This window comes from Onychostoma macrolepis, chromosome 01 (assembly GCF_012432095.1).
Source record: "Onychostoma macrolepis isolate SWU-2019 chromosome 01, ASM1243209v1, whole genome shotgun sequence".
Lineage (NCBI taxonomy): Eukaryota > Metazoa > Chordata > Actinopteri > Cypriniformes > Cyprinidae > Onychostoma > Onychostoma macrolepis.
The window spans coordinates 13,934,765-13,948,338 of NC_081155.1; the positions used below are offsets into that span (position 1 = coordinate 13,934,765).

Sequence of the window (13,574 nt, forward strand, 5' to 3'; positions counted from 1 at the left end):
GCGCGTTCACGAGGCGCGGCGATTCTTCGCTGGGGTTCGGTGACGCGCCTGGGCTTTACTGTCGCCTGCCGTCGTGGATGTCAACACTGACTTCTCAGCGTTAAATTACACGCAAATAAACAGTTTTTACTCAGAAATTGCTAGTATGTTTCACGAACAATTACAATGTAACGAGAAGTAACGTTACAAAAGAGGAAAAACTGAACTATTATTTTCTTGGAAAACGTACTCCAATAATTTTTGTTTTGTTTACAGCTTCGAAAAGTCGTTTTTACAGTGTATAATTTATGATTTTGAACACAATTAACAGAATAGGCCCTTTTTCTGTTAGTAAACATTGTGACGTTTTTCTGTGGGCGGAGCTTAGCCGGAGGCAGAATGATTCCACTGACCGCTAGCTATGAAGTTTGTTAGCTTGTTTTTAAAAAAAAAAAATTTAACAATAACTGGAGAAATTCCGATTTTACCTGCACATGTGAGGTCACTCACTGTCCGGGACCGCGATTGTTATTTGAAAAGGTTAACTTTAATGGCCGAAACCAGATTGGCGACCCGCACACATTTTTACTCAAAGGATGGACGATCTGACAGGATTCCCTTCGGTTGAGTGACTCACATCTAACCTGTAAAGACAAACTCACCTTGTCTAGTCGTGAAGATTAGAGGCAGCAGTATGTGTTAAAATTTCTAATTGAAGCCAACCCAACATCACAACAAGATGATATTTTAAGCTCCTTATAGCCGAATCTGCGCTGTTTTGAATGGGCCGCCTCCTGTTTTGTTTTGTTCACATCTGAAAGCTGAATAAATAAATAAATAAATAAATAAATAAATAAATAAGCTTACCATTGATGTATGGTTTGTTAGGATAGGAAAATATTTGGTCGGGATACAACTATTTTGAAAATCTGGAATCTGAGGGTGCAATATATATATATATATAGAGAGAGAGAGAGAGAGAGAGAGAGAGAGAGAAAATCGCCTTTTTCCAAATGAAGTTCTTAGCAATGCATATTACTAAAAAAAATTAAGTTTTGGTATATTTACGGTAGGTAATTTACAAAATATCTTTATGGAACATGATCTTTACTTAATCCTAATGTTTTTTGGCATAAAAGAAAAATCGATCATTTTGACCCAGACAATGTATTGTTGGCTATTGCTACAAAGATACCTGTGCTACTTATGACTGGTTTTGTGGTCCAGCCAGGGTCACATATAGTTTTGTTTTAGTTTATATTTGTTTCACTTGGTTCTGCTTCATTGCTTCGTCTCAACTTCAAACTGCTGAACGTGAGCGTTCACAACTTGTAGTCAAGGCAACGGACGCAAACGGAGGGAGATCGAGCTCTGATTGGTCGCCGTCTCTATGACTATCTTGACTGACAGTTCAATGCTGTGTTGTGATTGGTCAATGTTGATGTTTATCCCTCCGGGTAAAGAGCTTTAACTTGTTGAGATTTACTTCAACACGCTCGTTTTCATTTCCCAGAACCACTACAAGAGGTAACACAGGCTAACTTACACAAACAATGCTTTGCCTTCTGCGTTGTCTTTTATGAAAGCAGAATGTATTTGCAGCTTTTATCAATGCGAGGTTCAAATTTACAGTTATTTCGTGTGAATGGTTTTATGTGCCAGTGTAATATAAATATATTCTGGTATCAGTGCAAAGCACAGTAACGTTACTTTTAGTGGATGCTGTGGCTTGCAACAATTATCAGTTATCATTAAATGTTAAAATACAATATAATGTATACGTTATGTTCTTAAAAAGGAATTCAAGTAACGTTAACGTTATAATTGTTGCACGGGACGCATTTTCAGTGACGTGCAAACGTAGTATCTCAGTTGCCATGACAACCTGTCGACGTTGTGGTTTATTTTATACATTTTGCTTGAGAAAACTTGTTTTTAGTTTCGGTATAAACATGTCGTGTGATGCTTTATTGAAATGTATAGCTCTCAATACCCATCAAAATGTTTATTTCTTATTGTGAATTAGGTAACTTTACAAAATAAATGTTTTCATACGTAGACTCAAAACTAGAGTACAATCTAATGACTGCTAAAACATTATCATTTAGTCAACTGAGCTCAGGATGCTCCAAAGATGCCGTTTTTACTTTGTTTCATTGAAGTTTTAAGTTTATTAGATTGTAGTAACACAGTGGATCCAACAGCTGGCACCAGAAACCGTCAAAATTTAGTCTCCAAATGTACCTCTCCTCACATTTTCCTTGCATTTACTTGAACAGTTTTAGATTATTTCTCTATTTCTCAATATTCTGATCCAGCTGACGAGGCTGAGGCACTGAGAAGGATGCTGAGGGCACGTCGCTCTACCAGCCCCGTCAAGGGGGCATCTACCCAGCGCAGTCCCACCAGACACTCACCTGTTAAAGTACTACTAAGCCATCACTGCAGTCATATCAGTGATATTAGTTTCTTTTCATTCTGCTAATTCTTTTTTATATCTCTCTTTTAAAAGGGTGGCACGTACGATTCAGAGCTAATGAGGGTGTTACGAGAAAGAGATGAACTGCAAAACATGTTGGAGAAACACGAGCGGCACCTCTCAGAAATCCAGGCCAATGTTAAAGTGCTCACAGCTGAACGGGACAAGACCAGAATGCACTACCAGCAGGTAGACAGCGCCTAACTTCCCAGAATTCTTTAGGTTGTTGTTGTGTTCATTTTGGGATGACACACATAGAATAAAACAAAGAAATCCACATGGTTAATTCTGAGTAATGACTGTTTGAGTATGACTGATATTTAACCTGTAGTTTCTTGTTACTGAGGTACAGACAATATAAGATTTTACGAAATTATTTTTTAATAATTAAAATATTATAATTTAACACAATACATATTTTTAACTACACGCATCAAATTTGTTTTGATCAAATTTTGAAGTATATGTATATATTTTATATAAATACATAATATAAATATTAGTAGTATTATTTGCCAGATAAAATGTGGAGCATTTGTCCAATATTTTTGCATCGAATTTTGCATCCTTTTGGTCAAATGATTATATTTGTATATTTTATTAGTAGTATTATTTGCCAGATTCTATTTAAATCATTTTTTACTCATTACAATAATAGTATGCAGTAAAACAATAATTTAAATTTATAGGAATTAAAAATATAAATTAATAAAACAATATAGCCTATATATTTGTTAGTAGAATTATTTGCCAGATAATATTTTAATGAATTATTTTGGCTTCATTACAATAACAGTATACAGTAAAACAATGATTTAATCTAATTAAAATTAAAATATGAAATTAATAAAACAATATTTAATATTTAATATCACATTTGCATCAACAAATTATTATATAATTGGATATTTAGTATAAATATGCGTAATATAAATACATATATAATTATTTAATTTCGGAAACACAACATATTTTCTCACTTTATTTTTAAGATTTTTATTACACTGCACTGACCAGTATATTCCCAGTATTTCACTAAACAGTGTGGCCTCAGATGTGCCCTGACTCCCCCTGCAGGCTCAAGAGGAGATAGCAGCTCTACGACGGGAGGTCATGATGTCAAAGGCCGCACGAGGGCCCAAGAGCAGTGTGACCGCACAGAGCATCCTGAAACGAGTGGAGGCCGAGCGAGATGAGGCCACAGCAGACCTCCACCGCATGACCACAGAGAGAGACAGCCTGAGAGAGAGACTCAAGGTATGAGAAACAGCCTGATCTCAAGTACACTGGCTGAACATGTGTGTGCATTGTGTTTGCTTGTATCCATCTTATGAAGATGTTATTTAGGAGTACTAAAGGAAAATCACTTACACACTAGAGTACAGTAATAAATTGAGTCATCTCACTGGGGAGCAGAGCGATAATACCAGGAGAGAGGTGTGCTTTTTTTAGCCCGCTGAGTGTATGTGTGTTCCCTTTGAACTGCACGTCGCCTCAGATCTCTCAGGAGACAGCCATCAGCGAGAGAGCTCACCTGGAGCAGAGGGTGGAGGACCTGCAGGCTGCTGTACTCACAGTAAGAGCTCTGTATTTATAGACTGCCACGGAACAGTGACGACAGCTGTAGATTGAACATAACATGCTTACTATAGTCCACAGGAAAGCAAATTCACAAATGAGATCTCAGTTATTGCTTTTAGACAACAGTAAGATTAAATCGAGAACAAATGGAGACTTAAGTTTGTAAAACATTTTAAAAATAGTCTGAAAAATCTTATTTTGAAATAGAACAGTTGCTGAACCTTTAGATAGAATATTTGATACATCAGGCTTTTACAGAGCTCATTATCCAGGAGGTAAAGCACCTCAGGTTTATTCAGAAGCTCAGACTAAGCCAAAATATTTCTAAACTATATTTTTCAAAAGCCTGAAGCCTTCCTCAAGATTTCACAGCAAAATTACATGTGTACCATGACCTGAATACAGACATTTTTAGAATTATATTAAACAGCCTTGTATATATTTTTTATCTAATTCTACCAATAACAAAATACATGTCTGAACTGCTATCCACATTTAATTATGGATACTATTTATACTTTCTGTATATCAACAGTGGTCTCATTTATTTAAATTTTTACTTATTTATAATGCTTTTCAAGAGTCAAAATGGATACGTGAGTTGAAACTTAAGTGTATTATGTGCATTAAGAAACCTCTTCAGGGCTATCCTACGGTAAATCATGTCAAACAGTACCTTAGTATAACATATTGTACTGCTATATTGTATCATACTATACTATACTATACTATACTATAAACTGTAGTTATTTTCATGCACAGTTATTGTTATGGACTAGTGTCATTGTTTTGTGTGTGTCCCAGCTGGAGCAGGAGCGAGGGGAACAGAGAAGCAGGCACGCTCAAATGAGGGAGACCATGATGTGTCTGGAGGAGGAAGTTCAAGTACTTGGGCGAAAACTCAATGCCAGTGAAGAAGAGCTCAGCCGCCTCAGAAATGAGTGCAGCAGCCTCAGGTACACCAGGAATCAAAAACAACAAGATGTGTCTATATTTCAGTGCTAAAAGTAGGATATAGGTTTTTTTGTTTGTTTGTTTGATACTTTTATCATTAATTTCTTTTTGTGTATGTATACACCAGACTGGCAAATAATCAGTTGGAAATCTCTCTGAGTGAGAATCAGCGAAGACTAACCAGCAGGATTGGAGAGCTACAAAACACTCATGAGAGAAATAAAATGCTGGATGAAAAGAATGGTAAGAAAACTAAATCATACTGATATTTAATCTGTGCTGTTGTTTAATCTGTTTCATTTATTAATCAGAAGATGTCTTAGGTGAAATTATGCAAAGCTATAGGAAGAACAAAAATATACAATACCATTCAAAAGTTTAGGGTCATTAAGATTTGTGTAGAGAAATTAATGCTTTTATTCATCAAGGATGCATTAAATTAATCAAAAGTGACAGTGAAGAAATGCTGTTCTTTTAAATGTTCTGTTCATTAAAGAATCCTAAAAGAAATCAGCATATTAGCATGATTTCTGAAGGAAATGCATCACTTTTCCTTTCTGTGTTTCAGACTCTCTCCTGAGGCAGGTGACTGCTATGCAAGAGGAAGTGAACATGCTGCGGTGTACAGTCTCAGAGCTGGACCAGCATATAGACTCGCTGCAGGAACAACTGGAGAAAAAGGCAGACCTGCTCACCACAGCAAATGACCAGCTAGATGAGAAGGTACTACCTACATTTACACACTAAAACACATATTTTTCTTTGTATATTAGATTTGCTTGCTTTCCAGTTAGGTAGTACATTTGATGATATGTGACCCTGGACCACAAAACCAGTCTTTAAGTGTCAATTTTTCGAAATTGAGATTTATACATCATCCAAAAGCTGAATAAATAAGCTTTCCATCGATGTATGGTTTGTTAGGATAGTACAATATTTGGCTGAGATACAAACTATTTGAATACCTGAAATCTGAGGGTGCAAAACAATCGAAATATTGAGAAAATGGCCTTTAAAGTTGTCCAAATGAAGTCCTTAGCAATGCATATTACTTATCAAAAATGAAGTTTTGATATATTTACGGTAAGAAATTTACTAAATATCTTCATGGAACATGATCTTTACTTAATATCCTAATGATTTTTGGCATAAAAAAAAAATCAATAATTTTGACCCATGCAATGTATTTTTGGCTATTGCTACAAATATACCCGTGCAATTATGACTGGTTTTGTGGTCCAGGGTCACATATGTGTTTTTTCTTTCTTTTTTTATAAGGAGAAAACCATTAGGAGCTTAAAACTGAGAACCGAGGATCTTGAGACAACTCTAATGTAAGTTCTCTATTAATTTTTACAGATTAACTGACAGTCATGTCATGTGTAGTGAATTTGAAGAGTGTGGTGAACAATTCTTTAAAAACTTTAAAGAAACTTCACCAAAGTTCTGTATAAAATACAATTTATTGTATTATTTTCTTTTCCTTACACAGTGTGTTATGTTCACCATCCAGGTATAAGAATAATGCTAATGTTGATGTATCATCATAATTAGACTATAGTATATAGTCATAGTTGTTCTTGACTCTAGCTCATGGTTATTATTTGTAGTGCATTTCTCTTTTATATACGTGAACGTTACATGTTTGGGGTCAGATTGTTTAAATGTTGTTGAAAGAAGTCTCTTATGCTTATCAAGCGTGCATTTATTTAATCAAAAATGAAGTAAAATCAGTTTTAGTGTGAAATATTATATCAATTTAAAATAACTGTTTTCTGTTTTAATACTATTTGTAATGTAATTTATTCCTGTGATGGCAAAACTGAATTTTCAGATTCATTAGTCTTTAGTGTGACGTGATCCTTCAGAAATCATTCCAATATGCTGATTTGCTGCTCAAGAAACATTTCTGTTGAAAATAGTTGCGCTGCTTAATATTTTTGTGGAAACATAATACATTTTTCAGGATTTTTTGAGTAGACATTCAAAAGAAAAGTGTTTATTTAGAAAAAAGAAATATTTTGTAACATAGTACATGTCTTTACTGTCATTTTTGATCAATTTAATGCATCCTTGTTAAAAAAAAAATTCATTTCACTAATTACTTTTGAATGGTAGTGTAGTTTCCTCTGTGCATTTGTAGTTTTGACTGCTTGAGTGTATGAGTGTGTGATGTATTAGTATGCAATCAGACTATTACATCCTAAAATGTAACATGCTGCATTTGAGTGACTGTGAAAATGAGTGGTTTTGATGGTGTGACTTCCTGTCTGCAGAACTATGAGGGAGACCATAGCTGGCAGAGAAAGAGAGCTGGATGTTCTGAGGAGGAAGCTGTCTGACTCTGAAAGTGAGATGGGCACAGTGATGAAAGTCAAAGACGCCACATTACAAGAGAACGGTCAGCTGAGGGGCGACTTTGACAAAGCACGTCTGGAAATTCAGGTACTGTACCAAACCGTTTTATGCAAATTCATTGCAATAAATAAGGTAACAAGACCTCCAACTTTCTTTTCAGACTCTACAGCTCAAGCTGGATGAAGCTAATGAGGATATAGAAGACTTGCAGGAAAAAGTACAAGTTCACATTGCTGACATCTCACGCACTGAAGATCTGTTGTCTGCTAAGGTGGAGTTATTTAAACAAAAAAAGGGTGTTTAAACAGACAGCAAGCATGTTCTGTGTAGAGTGTTCTTGATTGTTCTTGTTTGTTGCTCTTTAGGAGCGCGAGTGCAGAGAACTGCAAGAGTCTCGAAGGAAAGCGTCTCTTCAGATGGAAAGCTGGGAGGAACAGGCCAGACATGCTGAAACCACTGTCATCGAACTCCGTCTTGAGCTTCACAACTCTAACTTAGAGATACTTCGACTCAAAGAAAGAGCAGACAGCCTGGAGAGCAGCCTGCAACAGGTCACTTGGCCATCATGATGTCTGTGTTGGTTAATGCAGGAGATTCTCAACTCAACCCAAATGCTCACTACAAGACTGAAGCCCATAAAGTTTTTGAAGCCTCATATTGTAGCAAACCCATAGAGAGTGTCCATCGCTAATATTCATCAGACTGGTAGTGTGCACTTGGCTTTAAGTGCACTTGGCTTTAAGTCTCTCATAAATTGTGGTTTGTTGCTGTGCCCAGGCGCTGAGTGCAGAGCGGAGTTGTACTAGTCAGCTGTCTCAGCTGAACCGAAAGATGATTCACGTGGAGGAAGATCTGCGTCAGGCCCAGACTGAGCGCACACAGGTGCAGACTGACCTGGAAAAAACACGGGAGCTCTGTGTCAAACTGGATGCCAGCAAAGAAGCTGTGAGTGCTTAAATTGGTTTATAACAAGTAGATGTTTTTGTGTATTACCTGCTTGATGCCAGGGCAACAACTGTAAAGATGAAAACACACATTATGCAGGACTAAAAGACACATTATTCAGCGCTATAGACTAAAGCTTCTATGCAGCTGAACTTTCCTCAGATCTATTAAACCTTGCCTGAATTTTCTTTTCCTGAAATACTAAGCAGAGATATGTATTTATTTCACAGTGTGCTGCTTTTACCTCTGAAATTTTTGCATCACCAACTTAAAGTTAACCTTTCAAACATGACCCATGTAGGACTCAAACCCACAACCCCTAACTCCAGAGTCTGATGCCTTACCCATTAGGTCACTGGGCCTCTTGTGTGTATTTTTTTTTTTTTGGCTATTAATTGAGTTTGGCTTTTTGTAGAAAGAAAAAGCATATTTTAGAGTTTTTATAGACAAATGACCATAGAGGTTTTTGCAGCACTGAAAACATGATCAAGGTAAGATGCAAACCTACACTCCCCAGCTCTAAAGGCAGCATCTATTAGGCCACTGGGCCTTTTACTTGGGTTATATTCACTTTTAAATGAGTTGGCTTTTTGTAGAAGTACAAAGTACATCCTAAGTTTTTTTTGTTTTTGTTTTTTTTAAACACAAACAACTGTAGAATTTGTGCAGCACTTCAAACACTATCGAGGTGGGGTTTGAACCCGCAATCCCAAGCTTTGGAGCTCCGCTTTTTCCATTAAGCCGCTGGGCCTCTGGCTTGTTTGATATTCACTATTTATTGAGTCTGGCTATTTGTAGAAACACAAAGTTTTTTTGTAAACAAATTGCTGTAGAATTTGCAGCTCTGCAAACATGACCCAGGTGGGGCTTGAACCCACAATCCCCTGCTCCAGAGATTGATTCCTTATCTGTTAGGTCACTGGGTCTCTTGCAGGTTTTTTTTTTTTTTCATAATGTTTTACAATTTTTTCATAGAATTTGTTTAGCACTTCAAACATGACCCTGGTAGGACTCAAAGTCACAATCTCCATCTCCGGAAGGTGATGCCCTTAGGCCTCTACCAGGTTTTATGTTCGCGCTTAATTGAGTTTTCCTTTTTGTACAAACATAATTTATTTGTACAAACGCATTTTTGCAGAACTACAAACACATCCCAGATAGGACTCAAACCCACACTCCCCACCTCTGGAGGCTGATGCTATTAATTGAGTTTGGCTTTTTGTAGAAAAATGATGCACATTAGAACTTTTTTAAACAAATTTCCATGGAAACAGTGCAGCACTGCACATACAACCCAGGTGGGACTTGAACCCACAATCTCCAGCTCCAGATGCTGATGCCTTATCCATTAGGCCACATCTTTGTGCTATGTTTACTCTGGAGGCTGATTACTTAAACATTAGCCTCTACCATATTTTATGCTTGCCCTTAGTTGAGTTTGGCTTTTTTAGAAACACAAAGACATTGTAAAGCAAGTTACTGTAGAATTTTTTGCAGCACTGCAAACATGACCAAGGTGGAACTCAAACCTTCAATCGCCAGCTCTAGAGGCTGATGCCTCATCTATTAGGCATTGTATTCGCTATTAATTGAATTTGGCTTTTTGTAGAAACACAAAGTACACCTTTTTGTTTTTTAAAGCAAACAACTGTAGAAATCTTACAGAACTCCAAACACGACCCAGGTGGGACTCGAAGCCACAATCCCAAGCTCAGGAGGCTGATGCCTTATCCATTAGGCCCCTGGGCCTCTTACCCATCATACATTCGCTATTCATTTATTTTGGCTTTATGTAGAAACACAAAATACATTATCATAGAATTTGTGCAGCACTTCAGACGTGACCCAGGTGGGACTCAGACCCACAATCCCCAGCTCCGGAGGCTGATGTTTTAACCAATTAGGCCTCTACCAAGGGTGCTTCTCATTTCTTATTTGTGCATCCTTGTTTCCTTTTCTCGCTACCTTTCCTCGCATCTTAGCTCCATCCCCTTAGGATATGAGGGAAGGATGCAAGGAAAGGAAATGACGACTGAGGAATCAAAGGATGAACATTGGAATATTCTTGACCACTCAAGCGTCACTTAAAAGCGTCATCAGCTGCACTAAAGGGATCTGCCCTTATGTTGGTAAAGTTCATTATTTAAGGCATTCATAATAAATATGAATAAAGCAAGATGCCCTGTTGAAATATAGCCATGTATGGTTTAATTAAACTTCAAAGGTAAAATATAAATGTAAATTATTACTACAGATGTGAAGGGGGAAGGTTATTGAAAAGCACCCCATGTTTTATGTTCGCTCTTAAATGTGTTTTGGCTTTTTGTAGAAACACAAAGTTTATTTTTTTTTAAACAAGTCACTGTACAATTTTTGCAAAACTGCTAAAACAAACTAGATGGGACTTGAACCCACAGTCCCTATCCCCGGAGGCTGATGCCTTATCCATTAGGCCACAAGGCTGCTTGTTTGGGATAAATTCACTATTAATTGAGTTTAGCTTTTTGTAGACAAACAATGCACATTAGACTTCCTTTTGCTGATCACAAAGCAAATCTGCTTTAACCCACTTAAACCCACATCAGACACTGACACAGTGGTTCTTAATCCTGGTCCTGGGGACCCCCCCTCCTGAAAATAAGACCCAGGTGGGCCTCAAACCCACAATCCCCAACTCTGGAGGCCACTGGGGCTTTTGCATGTACCTTTTTGGCTATTCTCAACCTCAAACAAATGCAAAATGGATTTTGCTGAAAGACTAAGGATATCTGTAGTTGTTGTTGTAATGTTATGCTTTGAACTCACATTCTCCACCATCAGAGATTAATGTTTAAACTTTTCAGAAGCTGTAATGGGAATTCAACCTTTTTTTTATTCAAACTAGTTCCTAATTGAGTAACTTTGGCTTTTTTACTGAAAGATTTAATATATTCTAAAGTGTAATATACCATAAAGCATTTGTAGCACTGTAAACACAACCCAGGAGGGACTCAAACCCACAATTTCCAGCTTCAACAGCTGATGCCTTATCCATTAGGCCACTGGACCTTTTGCATGTAAAATTTTGGTAATCTCAGCCTCAGATTCTCAGATTGGTGAGACCCTTAGAACATCAGCCTAAAAGCATCTGCTAAATGATTAAATGCAAATAAATGTAAAGATTTTAAATTCTGAGCAATTTCTGGGAAGAACTTAATTTAAATGAGATATTTCATTCCTTAAATGTTTTAGGGTTTTATGCATTTAACATTGGTTGTATGCGGAAACCAAATTGCCTTCGAGAAAATGAAATAAGGACAAACTGAACTGAAATGTAAATAAATAACACAAATGTGTATATACTTATACTGTACATACAGGTGCAGCGTGAGCTGGAACCATGCCGCTCTGAGATTGAGCTGTTACAGAAGCAGCTGAGCGGTGAACGTCTGTCTGTTCAGACTTTAGAGAGCTTGCTGGTGTCTTCACGAGAAAAGGAGTTACAGAGGCAGCTCACCTCTCAGGAAAGACAGACCGAAGTACAAATTCTCAAGGACAAACTCAGCATGGCTGACAGCAAAGTGTGAGTTTAGCACATACACATATAACATTTCATAGAGCACAGCAGCTGTTTTGTCTTTCTTTCTGTCTTCGTCTTCTACTTATTGTCTTCTTCCGTGTCTCTAGGAGTTCTCAGAGTAGGGAAATGGCTCAGCTGAGGACACGATCAACCCAGCTGGAGGCAGATCTTGAGATGACCAAGAGACACCTGGCCACTGAGCGCTTTGAAAGGTGAGATGCAAACCTTAAAGGGGTAGTTCAGCCAAAAATGAAAAATCTGTCATTTACTCATCCTCATGTTGTTCCAGTTCCAGTATTGAATATATTTGTTTATATGTGGTTTGAACAATAAAAACTAAGGATCTGAATGTCCTGTCCGTGTTTATCAGGGAGCGTGCAGTACAGGAACTGCGCAGGCAAGGGCTCTCAGCTATTTCTCCCGTCCTCTCCTCCACTCTGCGTTCGTCATCCACTTCTCGTCATCGCTCTCTGAGTCCTCACAGATCATTGTCTCCAGAACGCTCTCATCACAGCACACCTGACCCACCGCTCGTGTCATATTACCCTGACAGGTGCGCGCCAGTGGCGGATTTGTCATTCTAGATTCAAATAAGTAGTTAGTGGCCATGCTGCTTGTTTTATTCAGTTTGTTCGTTAATTTGTAATATTTTTATCTGTTTATTTTTTAACAGGAGTCTGACTTTCAGAGACCTTTATGACTGAGAAGATCTCAATACTCTAATCTTCCATTTTCCATTCATTGATTTCATCTGCTTTTGTCTTTGACAATCAATAGACTCGTATAAGATCTTATAAGATTTACTGTGACATTGGTCATGTATTTCAATAAATCAAATGTTTACTGTGATTTTGACTGAAAATGTTTGACATTGACGCACACAGTAATATTGTAAATAGTTTTGGAGGGGTTTCATGATAATGGCTTTTTATTTCTACAAAAAAATGTGATTCTGCTTGATTCGTTTTAATAGAATTTTTATTTATTTAGAATGTAGTTTTTTTTTTGTTTTTTTTTGTATTACCACAACTTGCCAGTCCTCTTGAATAAAAATCTCCATGTTTCTGTGTTGGGATGTGTTTTTCAGTACATTACTCCTAAACTACTTATTTATTACTACTTATTTCGATAGTCCACTTTAGACATTCTACTAACAGTAAGTAACTTTGCAAGTACATGTCAACTAGCAGTCATTAGAGTATTAGTAGACTGTCTGCTTAATATCTTCTAACACTTTATTTTGATGGGTCCACAACATACAACATACTGACTATAAGAAGCTTTGCAAGTATATGTCAACTTATTCTACTAACCCTAAACCTAAACTACTAGAGTTAGTAGTTGCTAATTAATGAGAATTAGTTGACATGTAGTTTACATGTAGTTACAGAGTTACTTATAGTTAGTAGAATGTCTAAAGTGGACTATCAAAATAAAGTGTAACCATTTATTTCGTTGTTATTTGGTCATTGATTTCTTAGAATCAATTTCCTTTTTGTGTTTTGATGTTTTGTTTATTCTTGTGATCTGTTTTGTTTTATTTATTTTTCAATTTGCTTGTTAGGATAATGGCAGTCTTCCTCTAATAATCTCTCCAGTTAATTGAAAAACATAAATAAATGACAAGCAGAAAAGGAAACTAGCCAGTGCAGCGCTCATTAGAAGAAGCGCACCTGTACGCCTCAGCTACGCCACGTGTGACGTCATCACGTGGGTGTG

At 37.0% G+C, this 13,574-nt stretch overlaps 1 protein-coding gene across 4 annotated transcripts; it reads left to right on the top strand.

Annotated features, from left to right (window-relative positions):
• The first annotated feature begins 397 nt into the window (after positions 1 to 397).
• Positions 398 to 12,922, top strand: tsga10 (testis specific, 10). 4 transcript variants are annotated; one of them, XM_058779096.1, is made up of 17 exons: positions 398 to 602; positions 2,298 to 2,404; positions 2,492 to 2,647; positions 3,536 to 3,715; positions 3,957 to 4,034; positions 4,844 to 4,995; positions 5,121 to 5,236; positions 5,562 to 5,716; positions 6,272 to 6,327; positions 7,270 to 7,438; positions 7,512 to 7,622; positions 7,717 to 7,902; positions 8,129 to 8,296; positions 11,656 to 11,858; positions 11,963 to 12,067; positions 12,226 to 12,408; positions 12,529 to 12,922. In XM_058779096.1, the coding sequence occupies exons 1-17, from the start codon at positions 401 to 403 to the stop codon at positions 12,557 to 12,559; spliced, it is 2,358 nt and encodes a 785-aa protein (XP_058635079.1). In that variant the 5' UTR covers positions 398 to 400; the 3' UTR covers positions 12,560 to 12,922. The 4 variants fall into 4 exon arrangements, with proteins under 4 accessions (XP_058635079.1, XP_058635099.1, XP_058635108.1 ...); XM_058779116.1 differs by having other exon boundaries at positions 399 to 671; XM_058779125.1 differs by having other exon boundaries at positions 399 to 625.
• Positions 12,923 to 13,574: the final 652 nt, after the last annotated feature.

Excerpts from the sequence above, each read along its gene's own strand:
- tsga10 (XM_058779096.1), top strand. The coding sequence starts at position 401 with ATGAAGTTTGTTAGCTTGTTTTTAAAAAAAAAAAATTTAACAATAACT. Across the intron at positions 3,716-3,956 it reads GCCTGAGAGAGAGACTCAAG|ATCTCTCAGGAGACAGCCAT; the intron begins GTATGAGAAACA and ends ACGTCGCCTCAG. Across the intron at positions 12,068-12,225 it reads GCCACTGAGCGCTTTGAAAG|GGAGCGTGCAGTACAGGAAC; the intron begins GTGAGATGCAAA and ends CGTGTTTATCAG.